The 23,140-nt window shown below is 46.0% G+C and overlaps 1 protein-coding gene across 1 annotated transcript in view; it reads left to right on the top strand.

The window, feature by feature from the left end:
• Positions 1–21,906, top strand: part of LOC147084002 (uncharacterized) — a 48,077-nt gene extending 26,171 nt beyond the window's left edge. The window contains exons 2-3 of the mRNA XM_085979969.1: positions 7,033–8,052; positions 20,945–21,906. Coding sequence (XP_085836095.1) covers positions 7,033–8,052; positions 20,945–21,799 — 1,875 coding nt within the window. The 3' untranslated portion in view covers positions 21,800–21,906. The remainder of the gene's footprint in view (positions 1–7,032; positions 8,053–20,944) is intronic.
• Positions 21,907–23,140: the final 1,234 nt, after the last annotated feature.

The following is a 23,140-nucleotide window of genomic DNA, read 5'->3' as shown; positions in this document are numbered from 1 at the left end:
AACCACTCTCTCAATATGTCCCGCCACCTTCAGGGACCTACACACAGTAACTCCCTGGAACTCCCTGGAGCACTGTGTACAGTTCTGGGCACCGCACCTCAGAAAGGATATACTGACCTTGGAAGGAGTGCAGCACAGATTGACCAGAATGTTACCCGGGCTCCAAGGGTTAGATTATGAGGAGAGATTACATAAACTAGGCTTGTGTTCCCTGGAATCTAGAAGGTTAAGGAGTGATTGAGGATTTTAGGATTTTGAAAGGAATTGGTAGAGTAGATAGAGAGAAACTTTTTCCGCCAGTGGGGAAGTCGAGGACAAGGGGACATCACCTTAAAATCAGAGCCAGGCCATTCAGGAGAGAAGTTGGGAAACACTTCTTCACACAAAGGGTGGTAGAAGTGTGGAACCCTCTCCCACAGGAAGCAGTCGATGCCAGCTCAATTAATCATTTAAAATCCCAGAGCGATAGATTTTTGCTAGACAAGGGAGCAAAGGGATATGGAGCCAAGGCAGGTGGGTGGAGTTAAGACACAGATCGGCCATGATCTCATTGAATGGCGGAACAGGCTGGAGGGGCTGAATGGCCTCCTCCTGTTCCCATGCTCCTATTTACTCTATCCAAACCCTTCCTGTTTTGAACACCTCTATTAAATCTCCGCTGCACCTTCTCTGCTCCAAGGAGAACAATCCCAGCTTCTCCAGTCTCTCCACGTAACTGAAATCCTCTGTGTATTTGTCGTGGGGCAGCAGGCTATAGTAAATAGCTTTCTTAAGAACATAAGAAATAGGAGCAGGAGCAGGCCATTCGGCCCTTCGAGCCTGCTCCGCCATTCAATAAGATCATGGCTGATCTTCTACCTCATCTCCACCTTCCCGCCCGATCCCCATATCCCTTGATTCCCCATGAGTCCAAAAATCTATCGATCTCAGCCTTGATTATACTCAATGACTGAACCTCCACAGCCCTCTGGGGCAGAGAATTCCAAAGATTCACCACCCTCTGAGTGAAGAAATTTCTCCTCATCTCAGTCCTAAATGGCCGACCCCTTATTCTGAGACTGTGACCCCTGGTTCTAGACTCCCCAGCCAGGGGAAACAGTCTCCCAGCATCTACCCTGTCAAGCCCTGTAAGAATTGTGGATGTTTCAATGAGATCACCTCTCATTCTTCAAAATTCCTGGGAATATAGGCCCAGTCTCCTCAATCTCTCCTCATAGGACAATCCCCCCATCCCAGGAATCAGTCTGGTGAACCTTCGTTGCACTCCCTCTGAGGCAAGTATATCCGTCCTTAGGTAAGGAGACCAAAACTGTACACAATACCCCACAAGGGTGTGTGCTGAGCCCCCTCCTCTACTCCCTCTTCACCCACGACTGTGTGGCTGTTCATGGTTCCAACACCATCATCAAGTTTGCGGATGATACCATGGTAGTAGGCCAGATCACCAACAACGATGAGTCAGCCTACAGGGAGGAGGTCCAGCATCTCGTGAAGTGGTGCGCCGATAACAACCTGGCCCTTAACATCAAGAAAACCAAAGAAATCATTGTGGACTTCAGGAAGTCTAAAGGCGGAAGTCACACCCCCATCCACATCCATGGGGCTGTGGTGGAAAGGGTGGACAGCTTTAAGTTCCTCAGAGTCCACATCACGGAAGACCTCTCCTGGTCCCTCAATACCTCCTCTCTGGTGAAGAAGGCCCAGCAGCGCCTATATTTCCTAAGGAGGCTGAAGGGATGTAACCTGTCACCCCTGATCCTCTCTAACTTTTACCGCTGCACAATTGAGAGCATCCTGACGAACTGTATCACAGTATGGTATGGCAGCTGTAGCTACTATGACCGGAAAGCCCTGCAGCGGGTAGTCAAAACTGCCCAACGCATTACCGGCACCCGGCTACCGACCATAGAGCACATATACCAGAAACGCTGTCTACGGAGGTCACAGACCATCATCAAAGACCCTACCCACCCCAGCCACAGTCTGTTCGCCCTCCTGCCATCTCGGAGACGCTACAGATGCATTCGCACCCGTATCACCAGATTTAGGAACAGCTTCTTTCCCAGGGCTGTCATCCTACTGAACTCCACAAATAAACTCTAAAGCCTGCACATCTGCCAATGCACTTTATTATGGTTATGTTTATGTTAATGTATTACAAGCCAAATGTATGTTGAATGTTTAAATGTCTTAATCTAAATGTACACTCTCGGGAGCCGCAAGCCTACATTTCGTTGTACTGCACTTGTGCATTAACAATGACAATAAAGTTGATTATGATTATTATTATTATTAGGTGTGGTCTCACCAAGGCTCTGTATATTTGCAGTAAGACTTCTTTACTCTTATACGCCAATCATAAGAACATAAGAAGTAGGAGCAGGAGTAGGCCATACGGCCCCTCGGGCCTGCTCCGCCATTCAATAGGATCATGGCTGATCCGAATTTAGACTCACGTCCAGTTTCCTGCCCTCTCCCCGTAACCCCTAATTCCCTTATCAGTTAGGAAACTGTCTATCTCCATTTTAAATTTATTTAATGTTGCAGCTTCCACAGCTATCTGAGGTGGCAAATTCCATAGATTTACCACCCTCTGAGTGAAGAAGTTTCTCCTCATCTCAGTTTTGAAAGGGCAGCCCCTTATTCTAAGATTATGCCCCCTAGTTCTACTCTCACCCATCAGTGGAAACATCCTCCCCGCATCCACCCGATCAAGCCCCCTCACAATCTTATATGTTTCGATAAGATCGCCTCTCATTCTTCTGAACTCCAATGAGTAGAGTCCCAACCTACTCAAACTTTCCTCATACGTCAACCCCCTCATCTCCGGAATCGACCGAGTGAACCTTCTCTGAACCACCTCGAGAGCAAGTATATCTTTTCTTAAATATGGAAACCAAAACTGCACGCAGTATTCCAGGTGTGGCCTCACCAATACCCTGTATAACTGCAGCAAGACTTCCCTGTTTTTATACTCCATCCCCCTTGCAATAAAAGCCAAGATTCCATTGGCTTTCCTGATCACCTGCTGCACCTGCATACTAACTTTTTGTGTTTCATGCACCAGGACCCCCAGATCCCTTTGTACTGTAGCACTTTGCAGTTTCTCTCCATTTAGATAATAACTTGCTCTTTGATTTTTTTCTGCCAAAGTGCATAACCTCACACTTTCCAACATTATATTGCATCTGCCAAATCTCTGCCCACTCACTTAGCCTGTCTATGCCCTTTTGCAGGTTTTTTATCTCATCCTCATTGCTTTCCCTCCCATCTTTGTATTGTCGGCAAACTTGGATATGTTGCACTTGGTCCCTTCCTCCAAATCGTTAATATAGATTGTAAAGAGTTGGGGTCCCAGCACTGACCCCTGCGGAACACCACTAGTTACTGATTGCCAGCCTGAGAATGAACCATTTATCCCAATTCTTTGTTTTCTGTTAGATAGCCAATCTTCCACCCATGCCAGTATATTACCCCAATCCCGTGATTTCTTATCTTGATCAGTAATCTTTTGTGTGGAACCTTGTCAAATGCCTTTTGGAAGTCCAAATACACCACATCCACTGGTTCCCCTTTATCCACCCTGTATGTTACATCCTCAAAGAATTCGAGCAAATTTGTCAAACATGACTTCCCCTTCATAAAACCATGCTGACTCTGTCCTATTAAATTATGTTTATCCAAATGCTCTGTTACTGTTTCCTTAATAATGGACTCCAACATTTTGCCAACCACAGATGTTAGGCGAACTGGTCTATAGTTTCCAGCTTTTTGTCTACTTCCCTTCTTAAATAAGGGTGTTACATCAGCAGTTTTCCAATCTGCCGGGACCTTTCCTGAGTCCAGGGAGTTCTGGAAAATAATCACCAATGCATCCACAATCCCTACCGCCACTTCTCTCAAGACCCGAGGATGTAGGCCATCAGGTTCGGGGGATTTATCCGCCTTAAGTCCCTACAATCCTTTTGTAATAAAGACTAACGTACCATTTGCTTTCCTAATTGCTTGCTGCACCCGCGTGTTAAGATGAGAAATGATAAAGGCAAGAAGTCACTTGTGGGAGTGGTGTACAGGCCCCCTAACAGTAATCACACGGTAGGATGGAGTATAAAGGAAGAAATAATGGGAGCTTGTCAGAAAGGTATGGCTATAATCATGGGGGATTTTAATCTACATATAAACGGGAAAAATCAGATGGGCAAAGGTAACCTAGATGAGGAGTTCATAGAATGTTTCTTAGAACAGCACGTTCTGGAACCAACCAGAGAGCAGGCTATACTAGACCTGGTATTGTGCAGTGAGATAGGATTAATGAATGACCTCATAGTGAAGGCACCCCTAGGTAGCAGCGATCATAATATGATTGAATTTTACATTCAGTTTGAGGGAGAGAAGAATGGGTCCAAGACTAGTATTTTAAACTTAAATAAGGGCAATTATGAGGGCATGAAAGCAGAGCTAGCTAAAGTGAACTGGCAAATTAGGTTAAGGGAGAGGTCAATAGCGTTGCAGTGGCAGACATTTTAGGGGATATTTCAGAATACACAGAATAGATACATTCCAACGAGAAAGAAAAATTCCAAGGGGAGGACCCACCATCCGTGGTTAACTAAAAAAGTTAAAGATAGTATCAAACTTAAAGAAAAAGCATATAATTGTCCAAAGATGGCTGGCAGGTCAGAAGATTGGACAGAATATAAAAAACAGCAAAGAATGACTAAAAGATTAATAAGGAGAGAAAAATGAGAGTACCAGAGAAAGCTAGCTAGAAATATAAACACAGATAGTAAGAGTTTCTATAGATATTTAAAAAAGAAAAGAGTTAACAAAGTGAGCGTTGGTCCTATAGAAAGTGAGTCTGGGGAATTAATAATGGAAAATAAGGAGATGGCAGTTGAATTGAACAGGTATTTTGCATCGGTCTTCACTATAGAGGATTCAAGTAACATCCCAGAAATAGCTGTAAATCAGGAAATGGAAGGGAGGGAGGAACTCAAGAAAATTACAATCACCAGGGAAGTGGTACTGAGCAAATTGTTGGAGCTGTGGGCTGACAAGTCCCCGGGTCCTGATGGACTTCATCCTAGGGTCTTAAAAGAAGTGGCTAGTGAGATCGTTGATGCGTTGGTTTAAATTTTCCAAAATTCCCCAGATTTGGGGAAGGTTCCATTAGGTTGGAAAATAGCGAATGTAACTCCTTTACTCAAAGGGAGGGAGACAGAAAGCAGGAAACTACAGGCCAGTTAGCTTAACATCTGTCATTGGGAAGATGTTAGAAGCTATTATTAAAAACGTTATAGCAGGGCACTTGGAAAAGTTCAAGGTAATCAGGCAGAGTCAACATGGTTTTGTGAAAGGGAAATCATGTTTAACCAATTTATTGGAGTTCTTTGAGGAAGTAACATGTGCTGTAGATAAAGGGGAACTGGTGGATGTACTGTACTTAGATTTCCAGAAGGCATTTGATAAGGTGCCACATCAAAGACTATTGTGGAAAATAAAAGCTCATGTTGTATGGGGTAACATGTTGGCATGGCTAGAAGATTAGCTAGCTAATAGGAAACAGAGAGTAGGCATAAATGGGTCATTTTCTGGTTGGCAAGATGTAACGAGTGGTGTGCCACAGGGATCAGTGCTGGGACCTCAACTTTTTACAATTTATATAAATAACTTGGATGAAGGGACCGAAGGCATGGTTGCTAAATTTGCTGATGACACAAAGATAGGCAGGAAAGTAAATTGTGAAGAGGACATAATGAGGCTACAAAGGGATATAGATCAGTTAAGTGAGTGGGTAAAGATCTGGCAAATGGAGTATAATGTGGGAAAATGTGAAGTTGTCCATTTTGGCAGGATGTATAAAAAAGAAGCCTATTATCTAAATGGTGAGAGATTGTAGAGCTCTGAGATGCAGAGGGATCTGGGTGTCCTAATGCATGAATCGCAAAAGGTTAGTATTCAGGTACAAGAAGTAATCAGGAAAGCTAATAGAATGTTATTGTTTATTGCGAGGGAAACTGAATACAAAAGTAGGGAGGTTATGCTTCAGTTATACAGGGCATTGGCGAGACCACATCTGGAGCACTGTGTACAGTATTGGTCTCCTTATTTAAGGAAGGATGTAAATGCGTTGGAAGCAGTTCAGAGAAGGTTTACTAGACTAATACCTGGAATGGGCGGGTTGTCTTATGAGGAAAGGTTGGACAGGCTAGGCTTGTATCCGCTGGAGTTTAGAAGAGTAAGAGGTGACTTGATTGAAACATATAAGATCCTGAGGGGTTTGGACAGGGTGGATGTGGAGAGGATGTTTCCTCTTGTGGGAGAATCTAGAACTAGGGGTCACTGTTTAAAAATAAGGGGTCGCCCATTTAAGACAGAGATGAGGAGAAATCTTTTCTTACAGACGGTCGTGAGACTTTGAAACTCTCTTCCTCAGAGGGCGGTGGAAGCAGAGTCTTTGAATATTTTTAAGGCAGAGGTAGATAGATTCTTGATAAGCAAGGGGGTGAAAGGTTATCGGGGGTAGGTGGGAATGTGGAGTAATCAGATCAGCCATGATCTTATTGAATGGTGGAGCAGGCTCGAGGGGCCGAGTGGCCTACTCCTGCTCCTAATTCGTATGTTCGTATGTAACCTGTGCAGCAGCTGGGGCCTGAAAATCAGCTTCACTGCCCCTGGGCTGGGAAAGGGGGACATGAGGCAACATTCTCCCTCTTACCCCTTTCTACACTTCTTTTACAGGGTTTTAGAAGTGGAGCATTTACAGACAGGAAGCTCAGACCAAACATCACGTCAAGAACAGACAGAGTCGCTCGATTCATCAGGACCTGATTCAGTCGCTCCTCCAATCTGCTGGCACACCAGCTTGTTCACACTAATGAGAGACCTTTTAAATGTTCTGAGTGTGGGAAGAGATTTAAAAGGTCCCAGGACCTGAACAGGCACCAGCTGGAGAGAGCAGGAGAGATTATGTTCACCTGCTCAGTGTGTGGGAAGGAATTCACTCGGTCCTCGAATCTGCTGGCACACCAGCGAGTTCACACTGGGGAGAGGCTGGAGAAACATTCTGACTGTGGGAAAAGCTTTAAAATCTCCCAGAAGCTGAAGGGACACCAGCTGGAGAGAGCAGGAAAGAGGCCATTCACCTGCTGCGTGTGTGGGATGGGATTCACTCGGTCATTCAATCTGCTGAGACACCAGCAAGTTCACACTGATGAGAGACCATTTAAGTGTTCTGACTGTGGGAAGAGCTTTAAAAGCTCTGGGGATCTGAAAGAACACCAGCGAGCTCACACTGATGAGAGACTATTTAAATGTTCTGACTGTGGGAAGAGCTTTAAACGCTCTGGACATTTGACGGCACACCAGCGAGTTCACACTGGGGAGCGACTGTTCACCTGCTCCGTGTGTGGGCAGGGATTCACTCGGTCCTCAACACTGCTAGAACACCAACAAGTTCACACCGGGGAGCGGCCTTTCACCTGCTCTGTGTGTGGGAAGGGATTCACTCAGTCATCCCACCTGCTGCCACACCAGCGAGTTCACACTGGGGAGAGACCGTTCACCTGCTCTGTGTGTGGGAAGGGATTCACTCAGTCATCCCACCTGCTGAGACACCAGCGAGGTCACACTAATGAAAGGCCTTTCACCTGCTCTGTATGTGGGAAGGGATTCACTCAGTCATCCCACCTGCTGACACACCAGCGAGTTCACACTGGGGAGAGGTCGTTCACCTGCTCTGTGTGTGGGAAGGGATTCACTCAGTTATCCCACCTGCTGACACACCAGCGAGTTCACACTGGGGAGAGGCCTTTCACCTGCTCTGTGTGTGGGAAGGGATTCACTCAGTCATCCCACCTGCTGACACACCAGCGAGTTCACACTGGGGAGAGGCCTTTCACCTGCTCTGTGTGTGGGAAGGGATTCACTCATTCGTCCCACCTGCTGACACACCAGCGAGTTCACACTAATGAAAGGCCTTTCACCTGCTCTGTGTGTGGGAAGGGATTCACTCAGTCATCCCACCTGCTGAGACACCAACGAGTTCACACTGTTCTGTAGCTGGGGCGACATGAACATGGAACGGATGAATGTTTTAGAAATTCTTGGACTGCTGTTTAATCTTTAAGACTGTTGTGCTGATGATTCCCTTTGTTTGACTGTTCGTGGTGTTACATAGAATGTACAGCACAGAAACAGGCCATTCGGCCCAACTGGTCCATGCCAGTGTTTATGCCCCACACCCACCCTACTTCAATTAACCCGATCAACACATCCTCCCATTCCTTTCTCCCTTGTGGGGCTTCCCCATAAATCCATCTGTGCTGTTCACCTCAACTACTCCCTGTGGTAGCGAGTTCCCCATTCTCACCACTCTCTAGGTAAAGACATTTCTCCTGAATTCCCTACTTGATCTGTCAGAGACTATTTTATATTGATGGCCCCTTAAATATGATGAGATTCTGTTAAGCTGACCAGTATGTTGTTGTACTTTGTCTTTTTCTGATGGATGAAACATTACTGAGCCCCTGTACCCGTGTTATGGGATGAAGTGCCAGACAAGTGAAGGCACAACGTCTGGGTTTGAATCTAATAATAACCTCACGGACCGTATAGGTGTGATAACCAGACGGTCTTGTGGTTATAGTCTGGTCACAGATGGACTAAATTCCCTGAATTAGCAGGAGTTCAGGAGGCGGTCAACAGACGGGTCCAAACAATCTCATTTCCTGAGCGGTAACCAAGCTTGTGTATAAGAACAGGCCACTTAAGCCATTGTCAGTTGGAACAGACTCGAGAAGGTCCTAGTAAAGGACCTAGAAAATGTCCTAGTAAAGGATCCCCTTGGAATGAGTGACCATAACATGGTTGAATTCCATATTCAATTAGAGGGTGAGAAGGTTGGATCTCAAATAAGCGTGCTAAGCTTGAATAAAGGAGACTATGAAGGTATGAGAGCGGAATTGAGTAGAGTGGATTGGGAAAATAGATTAAAGGGTAAGACGATACATGATCAGTGGTGTACATTTAAGGAGTTATTTTACAACTTCCAAAAAATATATATTCCACTGAGAAGAAAAGGGTGTAAAAGAAAAGACAGCCATCCATGGATAAGTAAGGAAATTAAGGATAGCATTCGACTAAAAACAAGGGCATATAAGGTAGCCAAATCTAGTGGGAGGATCGAGGATTGAGAAAACTTTAAAAGACAGCAAAAAATAACAAACATTGATTAAGAAAGGGAAGATAGATTATGAAAGTAAATTAGCAAAAAATATAAAAACAGATAGTAAGAGTTTTTATAGTTATATAAAAAGAAAAAGGGTGGCTAAAGTAAATGTTGGCCCCTTAGAGGATGAGACCGGGGAATTAATGGTGGGAAATATGGAGATGGCAAAAACACTGAATGAATATTTTGTATCAGTCTTTACAGTAGAAGACACTAAGAATATCCCAACACTGGACAAACAGGGGGCTATGGGGGGGAGGAGCTAAACACGATCAAAATCACTAAGGAAGTGGTACTCGGTAAAATAATGGGACTCAAGGCGGATAAATCACCTGGACCTGATGGCTTACATCCTAGGGTCTTGAGGGAAGTGGCGGTAGGGATTGTGGATGCATTGGTAATAATTTTCCAAAACTCCCTGGACTCCGCAAAGGTCCCGGCAGACTGGAAAACTGCTAATGTAACGCCCTTATTTAAAAAGGGCAGTAGACGGAAGACTGGAAACTATAGCCTAACATCTGTGGTAGGTAAAATATTGGAGTCCATTATTAAGGAGACAGTAACAGGACATTTGGATAATCATAATTTAATAGGACAAAGTCAGCATGGTTTTATGAAGTGGAAGTCATGTTTGACAAATTTGCTGGAGTTCTTTGAGGAAGTAACATATAGGGTGGATAAAGGGGAACCAGTGGACGTAGTGTATTTAGACTTCCAAAAGGCATTTGACAAGGTGCCACACAAAAGATTATTGCTTAAGATAAAAAATCACGGGATTGGGGGTAATATTCTGGCATGGATAGAGGATTGGCTATCTAACAGAAGGCAGAGAGTTGGGATAAATGGTTCATTCTCGGACTGGCAATCAGTAACTAGTGGTGTTCCACAGGGTTCAGTGCTGGGTCCCCAACTCTTTACAATCTATATTAACGAATTGGAGGAGGGGACTGAGTGTAACATATCAAAGTTTGCAGATGATACTAAGATGGGAGGGAAAGTAGTGAGTGAGGAGGACATAAAAAACCTGCAAGGGGACATAGACAGGCTAAGTAAGTGGGCAGAGATTTGGCAGATGGAATACAATACTGGAAAGTGTGAGGTTATGCACTTTGGCAGGAAAAATCGTAGAGCAAGTTATTATCTTAATGGCAAGAAACTGGAAAGTACTGAAGTACAAAGGGATCTGGGGGTCCTGGTGCACGAAACTCAAAAGGTTAGTATGCAGGTGCAGCAAGTGATTAAGAAGGCCAATGGAATGTTGGCTTTCATTGCTAGGGGGATAGAATATAAAAATAGGGAGGTATTGCTTCAGTTGTACAAGGTATTGGTGAGACCGCACCTGGAATACTGCATACAGTTTTGGTGTCCATACTTAAGAAAAGACATACTTGCTCGCAAGTCAGTACAAAGAAGGTTCACTCGGTTAATCCCGGGGATGAGGGGATGGACATATGAGGAGAGGTTGAGTCGATTGGGACTCTACTCATTGGAGTTCAGAAGGATGAGAGGCGATCTTATTGAAACATATAAGATTGTGAAGGGGTTGGATCGGGTGGATGCGGGGAGGATGTTCCCGATGATGGGTGAAACTAGAACTAGGGGGCATAGTCTTAGAATAAGGGGCTGCTCTTTCAAAACTGAGATGAGGAGGAACTACTTCACTCAGAGGGTGGTAGGTCCATGGAATATGCTGCCCCAAAAAGCTGTAGAAGCTACATCATTACATAAATTTAAAACAGAAATAGACAGTTTCCTAGAAGTAAAGGGAATTAAGGGTTATGGGGAGCGGGCAGGAATTTGGACATGAGTCTAGGTTCGGATCGGTCATGGCCCTGTGGGTAGCGGAGCGGGCCCAGGGGCCATGTAGCCTGATCCTGCTCCTAATTCTGTTAGATTCAGGAGATGGTTCTGTGATAGTAGATTGGCGGTTAGGATCAGATCAGCCATGATCTTATTGAATGGCGGAGCAGGCTCGAGGGGCCGATTGGCCTACTCCTGCTCCTATTTCTTATGTTCTTAAGATCGCGCGTGAATCCACTGTACTTCTATTCTCCAGATTGAGGGCATTATCACCTGATCTGTGTTATGCAGCGCTCTTAATAAAGCCTGGAGAGACAATTTGTGTTCTTGTGAGCTTGATTATCTGGTGTCCGAAACCCTGGGACTCCCGCTCATTTGTCAACCTCAGTGTGTGGAAAGGGATTCCCTGGTGTATCCCACCCGCTGACACACCAGCGTGTCCACATTGTGACTGCGGTGGGTCGATTCCACTGTTTCCGATGCCTTTAATCACATCCAGGACTGAACCATGTTAATTCAGGCAACTGGGGCTTGTTAATGTTAAGAGCCCCCAATAACTGGGCTGGATTTAAAGATTATTCCCTGTTCTCTCAGTACCAGTGAGCAGAGAGAAGCTGATGTTATAGAATCATAGAGCACAGTAGGATGCCTTTCGGCCCATCATGCTGGTGCCAGCTCTCTGAAAGAGCGATGCAATTAGTCCCACTGCCCTGCTATTTCCCCACACCTCTGCAAATTTCTGCTTTTAGTATATATCCAATTCCCTTTTGAAAGTTACTATTGAATCTGCTTCCACCTCCCATTCAGGCAGTGCATTCCAGATCATCACAATTCGCTGTGTAAAAAAAGTCTCCTCATTTCCTCTCTAGATACTTTTGCCAATGATCTGAAATCTGTGTCCTCTCGTTACCGACCCTCCTGCCAGTGACAACAGCTTCTCCCTGTTTGCTCGATCAAAACCCCTCATAATTTTGAGCACCTCGACCATAGCTCCACTTAACCGTCTCTGTTCCAAGTTATATTGCCGTTATTTTGTGAATTGTTGCTGTGATCGAGGTGCTGGATGTCCGTGCCTGGGGAATGGGACATTCTATCCTCGTGAGCTCCGAGTGTCAGCATCCAGCAATCTCTGGTCAGGGACTGTCTTTTTAAACTGCCTCACCTGAGCTTTTTGACTCCCTGATTTCATTATGAAACATTTCAGAGTTTTTGCAGAGTGACCAAGGCTGAACAGATAAATGTGAGGTATTACATTTTGGTCGGAAGAATGGGGAGGTCACTTATCACTGGGAGGGTGCGAGTCTAGGTGGGGTAGAGGAACAAAGGGATCTCGGAGTACAAATACACAAATCACTAAAAGTTGCGACACAGGTTAGCAAGGCCATAAAAAAAGCAAACCAAGCACTAGGGTTTATTTCTAGAGGGATAGAATTGAAAAGTAGTGAAGTTATGCTAAACCTGTATCGAACCTTGGTTAGACCACACTTGGAGTACTGCGTACAGTTCTGGTCGCCATATTATAAAAAGGATATAGAGGCACTGGAGAGGGTGCAGAGAAGATTTACAAGGATGATACCAGAAATGCGAGGGTATACATATCAGGAAAGGATGAACAGGCTGGGTCTCTTTTCTCTTGAAAACAGAAGGCTGAGGGGTGACCTAATAGAGGTCTTTAAAATTATGGAAAATGTTGATAGAGTGGATACAGAGAGAATGTTTCCACTTGTGGGGAAGAGCATAACTAGAGGCCTCAATATAAGATAGTCACCAAGAAATCCAATAGGGAATTCAGAAGAAACTTCTTTACCCAGAGAGTGGTGAGAATGTGGAACTCGCTGCCACAGGGAGTGGTTGAAGCGAATAGTATCGATGCATTTAAGGGGAGGCTAGACAAGCATATGAGGGAGAAGGGAATAGAGGGTTATGCTGATAGATTTAGATGAGGAAAGACGGGAGGCGGCTCGAGTGGAGCATAAACACCGGCATGGACTGGTTGGGCCGAATGGCCTGTTTCTGTGCCGTATATCCGATGTAATCCTATGTCAAGTATCCCAGCTGGCTTAGCTCCAGGCACTTTAGCTCAGTGGGCAGCACTCTCACCTCTGAGTCAGAAGGTCGTGGGTTCAAGTCCCAGTCCAGAGACTTGAGCATAAAAATCTAGGCTGACACTCCAGTACTGAGAGAGTGCTGCGCTGTCAGAGGTGCCGTCTTTCGGATGAGATGTTAAATCGAGGCCCCCGTCTGCTCTTTCAGGTGGATGTAAAAGATCCCGTGGCACTACATTGAAGAAGAGCAGGAGAGTTCTCCCCGGTGTCCTGGGGCCAATATTTATCCCTCAATCAACATCACTGAAATAGATTATCTGGTCATTGTCACATTGCTGTTTGTGGGAGCTTGCTGTGCACCAATTGGCTGCCGCGTTTCCTACATTACAACAGTGACTACACTTCAGAAGTACTTCATTGGCTGTAAAGCGCTCTGGGACATCCTGAGGTTGTGAAAGGTGCTATATAAATGCAAGTCTTTCTTTCTCAGCAAGAGGGCGAGTGTCAGTGGTTGGAGGGAGGAGCTCAGTGTTGTCACTGGGTGGACACAGACAGATTGAAGCTAAAAGACAGAGAATGCTGAAGTTTGGAATGATAACACCCAAAGTCAGGAGATGAGCCCTTTGCCTAGATAAGGGAGGTGGTTGCTAAGAGACCCACAGACCTAATAACACTGCAAACTGCTCAGGCAGCAGACTTGTTGCAACATGTGAGGTCACGAGTGAGTTGGTGCCCAGACAACAGAGCCTTGGGCATTCCTGAGAGAGACAAACTGGTTCTGTAACCGGGAGAACAGGTTGAGGGAGTCACCCTACGTGGGACGGCTCGTCTGAGGTGTTAACACAGAGTCAGCTTGGGAATGGGATGATCAATGAATCATAGAATGATAGAAATTTACAGCACAGAAGGAGGCCATTCGGCCCATCTTGTCCGTGCCGGCCAACAAAAAGCTATCCTCCCTAATCCCACTTTCCAGCACTTGGTCCGTAGCCTTGTAGGTTACGGCACTTCAAGTACATATCTGTTAGGGTGAAAATTATATAGCTTAAAGCAGCAACATAAAGAATTAAAGAATGTTTTGTAAGAAGTGAACTTGTAAATAAGAAACAAGACAAAACAAACTCAGCTTAAGACGGGGCGGCTCAGCTCGGGACACAACCTGTAATTCCCCCTTCGGCTTTACAACATTAGCTGCCCTCATTTTGTGTTAAATTCACAAAGCTTCCATCTTTGTCCCATGAGGATTCCCCATAGTGTGTCTAAGTGCTGTTGTGGTGGGCAAGGGGCAGGAATTAACTGTTTGTGTCTGCTCCCATTAAAACCATTGTGCTTGACATTAATTGAATTGAGGAATAGTCGACATTTTTAAGTAGTTTCTTGCCAGATTGAGGGTAGGCAAGATAATTGATAGAAGGCCTCCAATCAAATTACATCAGTGCCCTTCAGCCAGTCAGATTAATGTGTTCAAATGAGGCAAAATAAAAATAACAGTTATTGAATGTGGGAAACACTAAATATTTCACATTTATTCAGTGGTGCAGCCTTCTGCAAACTATTTGCTGGAAGCCCTTTGGATGTATTAATGTAATTCTACTATTCTATGATGCAAAGTCGATGAATCAGAATTGTGAGTATTGATGAGTTACAGTAATTGGTAGCTGCAAAACTGCCCATTTTGTAATTAACCGTTAAAAAGTGCCCAAAGTTCTGGAAGGTTCCATATCATTTTATGTTGCCAAACTAGTATCCTGTGAGGACCGGGGAGTTGTTGCTGGGGGAGCGAGATTGGTTGAAGACACCTGTGTGTAATATTTTGCGAGAATGTATAAAAGAAGTTTCAATACCTTGTTGCTAAGGGAACGTGATTGGGTGAGGACAGGAGAATTGTTGCTGGGGGAGAATGTTGTCAATTTCTGTCCTGGACTCTCGGTGATGGCTTTTGGAAACTCCTTTCACCGGCTGTGAGAAGGGCAGGATTGACAGACGGGGAAACTCAAACCAAACTTCACATCAAGATCTCAGAGAGTCACTCCATTCATCAGGACCTGAAATTCATCGGCCTTTTGAGTGTGGAAGGAGAAATGTTTGGGAGGTAAGTAGCACGGAGTCCAGTTCTACGGAGTACGGCTTCTACAGAGTGCTTAACTCGGGAATTGGGTGAGTGAGGGAATTCGATGAGGTGGGGGTAAGAGGGGCTGCTTGATATGTGAAAAAATATAAACAACTAGGGTTTAATTAGGACTGTGGGCTAAGTTACAGTAAAGACCTAAAGCATATAGCTAAATGTAATAAATTAAACAAGGTTATTACCTAGATTAAAAACTATTAATAGACAATTGGGTATTTCAAAACTTGAAAACCTAATTAGTTAAATAAAATACAATAGAGATGGCCGGGCAGGTGATGTGTTGCAGCTGTAGCATGTGGGAGCTGGTGGACCCCAGTGTGATCCACAGCAACCACATAGAGTCATAGAGGCACAGAAGGAGGCCATTCGGCCCATCGAGTCTGAGCCGGCTCTCTGTAGAGCAATCCAGTCAGTCCCATTCCCCCGCTCTATCCCCGTAGCCCTGCAAGTTTATTTCCCCCAAGTGCCTATCCAGTCTCCCCTTGAAAACATTGAGTGTCTCCACTTCCACCACTTCCGTCGGCAGCGAGTTCCAGGTCCTCACCAGTGGCTGCGTAAAAAAGTTTTCCCTCACATCCCCCCTGTATCTCTTGCCCAAAACCTTAAATCTGTGTCCCCCGGTCCTTGTACCATCAACTAGTGGGAACAGCCTTTCCCCGCCAAGCCTATCCAAACCCGTCATAATCTTGTACACCTCTGTCAAATCACCCCTCAACCTCCTTTGCCCTAATGAAAACAAATCCAGCTTCTCCAACCTGTCCTTGGAGCTAAGATCCCCCATCCCCGGAACCATTCTGGTAAATCTCCTCTGCACCCTCTCAAGGGCCTTCACATCCTTCCTAAAGTGTGGCGACCAGAAGTGTCTGCGGCTCGAGGAACTTCGGCTCAGAGTTAGAGTCATAGAGTTATACAGCACAGAAAGAGGCCCTTCGGCCCATCGTGTCCGCGCCGGCCATCAAGCCCTGTCTATTCTAATCCCATTTTCCAGCACTTGGTCCGTAGCCTTGTATGCTATGGCATTTCAAATGCTCATCTAAATGCTTCTTGAATGTTGAGAGGGTTCCTGCCTCTACCACCCTTTCAGGCAGTGAGTTCCAGATTCCAACCACCCTCTGGGTGAAAAAGATTTTCCTCAAATCCCCTCTAAGCCTCCTGCCCCTTACCTTGAATCTATGCCCCCTGGTTATTGACCCCTCTACTAAGGGGAAAAGTTCCTTTCTATCTACCCTATCTATGCCCCTCATAATTTTGTACACCTGAATCAGGTCCCCCCTCAGCCTTCTCTGCTCCAAGGAAAACAACCCCAGCCTGTCCAGTCTCTCTTCATAGCTGAAGTACTCCAGCCCAGGTAACATCCTGGTGAATCTCCTCTGCACCCTCTCCAATGCAATCACATCCTTCCTATATTGTGGCTACCAGAACTGCACACAGTATTCCAGCTGTGGCCTAACTAGCATTTTGTACAGCCCTATCATAACCTCCCTGCTCTTATATTCTATGCCTCGGCTATTGAAACCAAGTATCCCATATGTCTTTTTAACCACCTTATCTACCTGTCCTGCTGCCTTCAGGGATCTATGTACATGCACACCAAGGTCCCTCTGATCCTCTGTCCTTCCTGGGGTCCTACCATTCATTGTGTATTCCCTTGCCTTGTTAGTCTTCCCAAAATGCATCACCTCACACTTTTCAGGGTTAAATTCCATTTGCCAATTTTCTGCCCATCTGACCAATCCGTCTATATCGTCCTGTAGCCTGAGGCTTCACTCCACCAGTTTTCATGTCATCTGCGAACTTACTGATCATACCTCCTACATTCATATCTAAATCATTAATGTACACTACAAACAGCAAAGGACCCAGCACTGATCACTACGGTACACCACTGGACACAGGCTTCCAGTCACAAAAACAACCTTTGACCATCACCCTCTGCCTCCTGCCACTAAGCCAATTTTGGATCCAATGTACCAAATTGCCCTGGATCCCATGGGTTCTTACCTTCTTGACCAATCTCCCATGTGGGACTTTGTCAAAAGCCTTACTGAAGTCCATGTAGACCACATCAACTGCACTACCCTCATCCACACACCTAGTCACCCCCTTGAAAAATTCAATCAAATTGGTTAGACATGATCTCCCCCTGACAAAGCCATGCTGACTATCCTTGATTAATCCTTGCCTCTCCAAGTGGAGACTAATTCTGTCCCTCAGAAATTTTTCCAATAATTTCCCTACCACTGATGTTAGGCTCACTGGCCTGTAATTTCCTGGTTTATCCCTACTACCCTTGTTGAATAATGGTACTACGCTAGCTCTCCTCCAGTCCTCCGGCACCTCCCCTGTGGCCAGAGAGGTTCTGAAAATTTGTGTCAGAGCCTCTGCAATCTCCTCCCTTGCCTCACACAGCAGCCTGGGATACATCTTGTCTGGGCCTGGGGATTTATCCACTTTTAAGGCCACTAAAACCACTAGTACCTCCTCCCTCGCAATACTAATTTGTTTAAGTATATCACAATCCCCCTGCCTGATTTCTATGCCTACATCATCCTTCTCCATAGTGAACACAGATGCAAAATATTCATTTAAAACCTCACCCACATCTTCTGGCTCTACACACAGATTGCCACTTTGGTCCCTAATGGGCCCGACTCTTTCCCTGGTTATCCTCTTGCCCTTAATATACTTATACTTTATTTTGCCCGCCAGTGATTTTTCATGCCCCCTCTTCGCTCTCCTAATTGCTTTTTTAAGTACCCCCCTGCACTTTCTATACTCCTCTAGGGCTTCCACTGTTTTTAGTCCTTTGTATCTGCCAAAAGCCTCCCTTTTTTTCCTAATCCATTCTTGTATGTCCCTTGACATCCAGGGTTCCCTGGGCTTGTTGGTCCCACCCTTGACCTTTACGGGAACATTTTGCCATTGTACTCTCTCTATTTTCTTTCTGAAAGATTCCCATTGCTCCGATGTGGATTTTCCTACAAGTAGCTGATCCCAGTCCACTTTGGCCAGATCCTGCCTTATCATATTAAAATCGGCCTTCCCCCATTTAGAACCTTTATTTCTGGTCCATCTTTGTCCTTTTCCATGACTACCTTAAATCTCACCGAATTATGGTCACTGTCACCAAAATGCTCTCCTACTGACACTTCTACCACTTGCCCAGCTACATTCCCCAGGATTAGGTCCAGTACCGCCCCCTCTCTTGTAGGACTTTCTACATGCTGGCTCAAAAAGCTCTCCTGGATGCACTTTAAGAATTCTGCACCCTCTGAGCCTTTCACACAGATGAATGCTGGAGGAGGGGTGTGTCTGAAGTAAAAAGGCGGAGGTTGTGAATATTTATTTTATATTTAATCATATTTTCTAAAGTATTGTCTTACTTTAAATTAAATTGAAAAGGGTTTATTTTTTGCTTTGAGGTGCCTGCTGTACATGTTCCATGTCTCTGAGGCATACAGGAGGGCGGGTATCACTACTGCTCTGTAGACCATGAGCTTGGTGCCGGGTTTGAGGTCCTGGTCTTCAAACACTCTCTTCCTCAGGCGACCGAAGGCTGCACTGGCACACTGAAGGCGGTGTTGGACTTTGTCGTCTATGTCTGCCCTTGTTGACAGTAGGCTCCCGAGGTATGGAAAGTGGTCCACGTTGTCCAAGGCCTTGTTGTGGATTTTGATAATCGGGGGGCAGCACTGCGCGGCGGGGGCAGGTTGGTAGAGGACCTTTGTCTTACGAGTGCCCTCCGCCAAATTGAAGAAGCTCCGCTCGGGGCCCGGATCCGCGGACTCTCAGGTTTGGATTCCCCTTTATTCTCTCCCCTCCTCTGATCTCAATCGGATCTGGGGGAAAACTCACTTTCCCTCACTGATTGCGGCTCTTCACCAACACCGACTTTACAAAGAAAGCCCCGCGCGGCAGCCTGGAGCTCAGGGGCCCAGCACGCAGGCATGGGGAGGATGATTGACAGGGGCCCAGGGTGTGTGCTGAGTATGCGCGGTGCGGGCCGGGCGCCTGTGGAGCAGGAGAGGGCGGGGCCATGGGGCGCATGCGTGGGGTCAGCCACAACTCAGTGCGGCGGCCGGAGCGCTTTCTGGAGCGCGGGGGCTTGTGGGGATTGCAGCTGCCATTACTGTTGATCCTTTCAACCAACCTGTGCAGCAGCTGGGGCCTGAAAATCAGCTTCACTGCCACTGGGCTGGGAAAAGGGGGACATGAGTACAGGTACCGTACCATAGTGGTTATGTTATCTCAGAGGCCTGGACTAGTGATCTGGAGAAGTGAGTTCAAGTGAGAACTATATCTAACTCCTTCTTGAATATATTTAACAATTCATTAAATATATTCAAGGACTTAGATATATTTTTTAAGGCTAAAGGGATCAAGGGATATGGGGAGAAAGCAGGGACAGGGTACTGAATTTGGATGATCAGCCATGATCTCATTGAATGGTGGAGCAGGCTCGAGGGGCCGAATGGCCTACTCCAGCTCCTATCTTCTATGTTTCTATGTAATCCCAGCACGGCAGCTGCAGAACTTAAATTCAGTTAATTAAATAAATCTGGAATTAAAAGGCTCGTAATGGTGACCATGAAACCGTCGTTAAAAACCCATCTGGTTCACTAATCTGACTGGCTTAGATGTGACTTCAGACTCACAGCAATGTGGTTGTCTCTTCACTGCCCTCTGAAGTGGCCCAGCAAGCCCCTCAGTTGTACCAAACCACTGCAAAGAAGTGTAACCGCACTGTGGGAGCACCTTCACCACACGGACTGCAGCGGTTCAAGGCGGCGGCTCGCCACCACCTTCTCAAGGGCAACTAGAGATGGGCAATAAATGCTGGTGTTGCCAGCGATGCCCACATTCCGTGAAGGCTAATGGGATCAATTGAATGGCGGAGCAGGCTCGAGGGGCAGAATGGCCGACTCCTGCTCCTATCTTTTATGTTTCTATGAATGATTATATAAAAAAAATTGAGACCACATTCTCCCTCTTACCCCTTTCTACACTCCTTTCACAGGGTTTTAGAAGTGGAGCCTTTACGGACAGGAAGCTCAGACCGAACACCAACTCAAGATCTGACAGAGTTACAGGATTCCTCAGGACCTGATGCAATCGGTCCTCCAATCTGCTGGCACACCAGTGAACCAGAGAGTTCACACTGATGAGAGACCTTTGAAATGTTCTGAGTGTGGGAAGAGCTTCAAGATCTACAAGCACCTGAAGCGACACCAGTGGCTACACATTGAGGAGAGCCCGTTCACCGGCCCCGTGTTCCAGAAGGGATTCACTCAGTCATCGGCTCCGATGATACACCAGCAAGATCACATGAGGGAGAGACCTTTAACCCACTCCGTGTGTGGGAAGGGATTAATTGCACCCTCCGTGCTGCTGAGACACCAGCTTGTCCACACCGATGTGAGACCTTTGACCTGCTCCGTGTTTTTGAAGCGATTCTCTCATTCTGCCACCCTCCTGAGACACCAGCTTGTTCACAGTGATGAGAGACCGATTAAATGTTCTGACTGTGGGAAGAGATTTAAAAGGTCCCAGGATCTGAAGAGACACCAGCTGGAGAGAGCAGGAGAGATTCTGTTCACCTGCTCCGTGTGTGGGAAGACATTCACTTGGTCCTCGAATCTGCTGGCACACCAGCGAGTTCACACTGGGGAGAAACCAGTGAAACATTCCGACTGTGGGAAAAGCTTTAAAAGGTCCCAGGAGCTGAAGGGACACCAGCTGGAGAGAGCAGGAAAGAAGCCATTAACCTGCTCCGTGTGTGGGAAGGGATTCACTCAGTCATCCAACCTACTGACACACCAGCAAGTTCACACTGATGAGAGACCATTTACATGTCCTGTCTGTGGGAAGAGCTTTAAAAGCTCCGCGGAACTGAAGTTACACCAGCGAGTTCACACTGATGAGAGACCATTTAAATGTTCGGACTGTGGGAAGAGCTTTAAAACCTCTGGGGATCTGAAGCAACACCAGCGAGTTCACTCCGATCAGAGACCATTTACATGTTCTGTCTGTGGGAAGAGCTTTAAAAGCTCCAGGAATCTGAACGGACACCAGCGAGTTCACACTGGGAAGAGGCCATTCACCTGCTCAGTGTGTGGGAAGGGATTCACTCAGTCATCCAACCTGTTGAAACACCAGCAAGTTCACACTGATGAGAGACCGTTCACCTGCTCCGTGTGTGGGAAGGGATTCACTCAGTCAGCCCACCTGGTGAAACACCAGCAAGTTCACACTGATGAGAGACCATTTAACTGTTCTGTCTGTGGGAAGAGCTTTAAAACCTCTGGGGATCTGAAGGGACACCAGCGAGTTCACTCCGATCAGAGACCATTTAACTGTTCTGACTGTGGGAAGAGCTTTAAAACCTCTGCAGATCTGAAGGGACACCAGCGAGTTCACTCCGATCAGAGACCATTTACATGTTCTGACTGTGGGAAGAGCTTTAAAAGCTCCGGGAATCTGAAGGGACACCAGCGAGTTCACACTGGGGAGAGGTCATTCACCTGCTCTGTGTGTGGGAAGGGATTCACTCTGTCCTCGAATCTGCTGAGACACCAGCGAGTTCACACTGTTCTGTAGCTCAGGGCCCTGTAGAAAGCTGGGGTGACATGAACATGGAATGGATGAATGTTTTATAAATCTTGTACTGCTGTTTAATCTTTAAGACTGTTGTGCTGATGATTCTCTTCGATTGACTGTTCATGGTGTTACATAGAATGTACAGCACAGAAAAAGGCCATTCGGCCCAACTGGTCCATGCCAGTGTTTATGCCCCACACCCACCCTACTTCAATTAACCTGATCAACACATCCTCCCATTCCCTTATCCCTCATATGGCTTCCCCTTAAATGCATCTGTGCTGTTCACCTCAACTACTCCCTGTGGTAGTGAGTTCCCCATTCTACCACTCTCTGGGTAAAGAAGTTTCTCCTGAATTCACTACTGGATTAAATAGTAACAGTTTTATATTTATGGCCCCATAACTATGATGAGATCCTGTTAAGCTGACCAGAATGTTGTTGTACTTTGTCTTTTTCTGATGAATGAAACATTACTGAGCCCCTGTACCCGTGTTATGGGATGAAGTGCCAGACAAGTGAAGGCACAACCTCTGGGTGTGAATCTAATAATAACCTCACGGACCGTGTAGGTGTGATAACCAGACAGGCTTGTGGTTATAGTCTGGTCACAGATGGACTAAATTCCCTGAATTAGCAGGAGTTCAGGAGGCGGTCAACAGACGGGTCCAAACAATCCCATTTCCTGAGCGGTAACCAAGCTTGTGTATAAGAACAGGCCACTTAAGCCGTTGTCAGTTGGAACAGACTCGAGAAGGTCGCACGTGAATCCACTGTACTTCTATTCTCCAGATTGAGGGAATTATCACCCGGTCTGTGTTATGCAGCGCTCTTAATAAAGCCTGGAGAGACAATTTGTGTTCTTGTGAGCTTGATTATCTGGTATCCGAAACCCTGGGACTCCCGATCATTAGAGTCAACCTCAGTGTGTGGAAAGGGATTCCCTGGTGTATCCCACCCGCTGACACACCAGAGTGTCCACAGTGTGACTGCGGTGGGTCGATTCCACTGTTTCCGATGCCTTTAATCACATCCAGGAGTGAACCATGTTAATTTAGGCAACTGGGGCTTCTTAATGTTAAAACCCCAATAACTGGACTGGATTTTTATATTCTGTATCAATAAATCAGTTTCGTTAGAAACACAGTCGATTGAGTCCTTGTTTCTAAGATAAGTCGAGAGCCAATTGATGACTTGTTACAGACATTCCCTGTCCTCAATAACTGTGTCCAGGAGAGAAGCTGAGGGGCTTCTGCTACTTTTGTGGGGTGAATTTTTGTGCTCATCGAGGTTCTGGATGTCCTTATGGGGAAAGGAACATTTTAACATTCTCAGCACCTG

Source organism: Somniosus microcephalus, unplaced genomic scaffold (assembly GCF_052327205.1).
Source record: "Somniosus microcephalus isolate GS21.2 unplaced genomic scaffold, FLI_Smic_1.0 scaffold7, whole genome shotgun sequence".
Classification (NCBI taxonomy): domain Eukaryota; kingdom Metazoa; phylum Chordata; class Chondrichthyes; order Squaliformes; family Somniosidae; genus Somniosus; species Somniosus microcephalus.
This window is presented reverse-complemented; position numbering and strand designations above follow the sequence as displayed.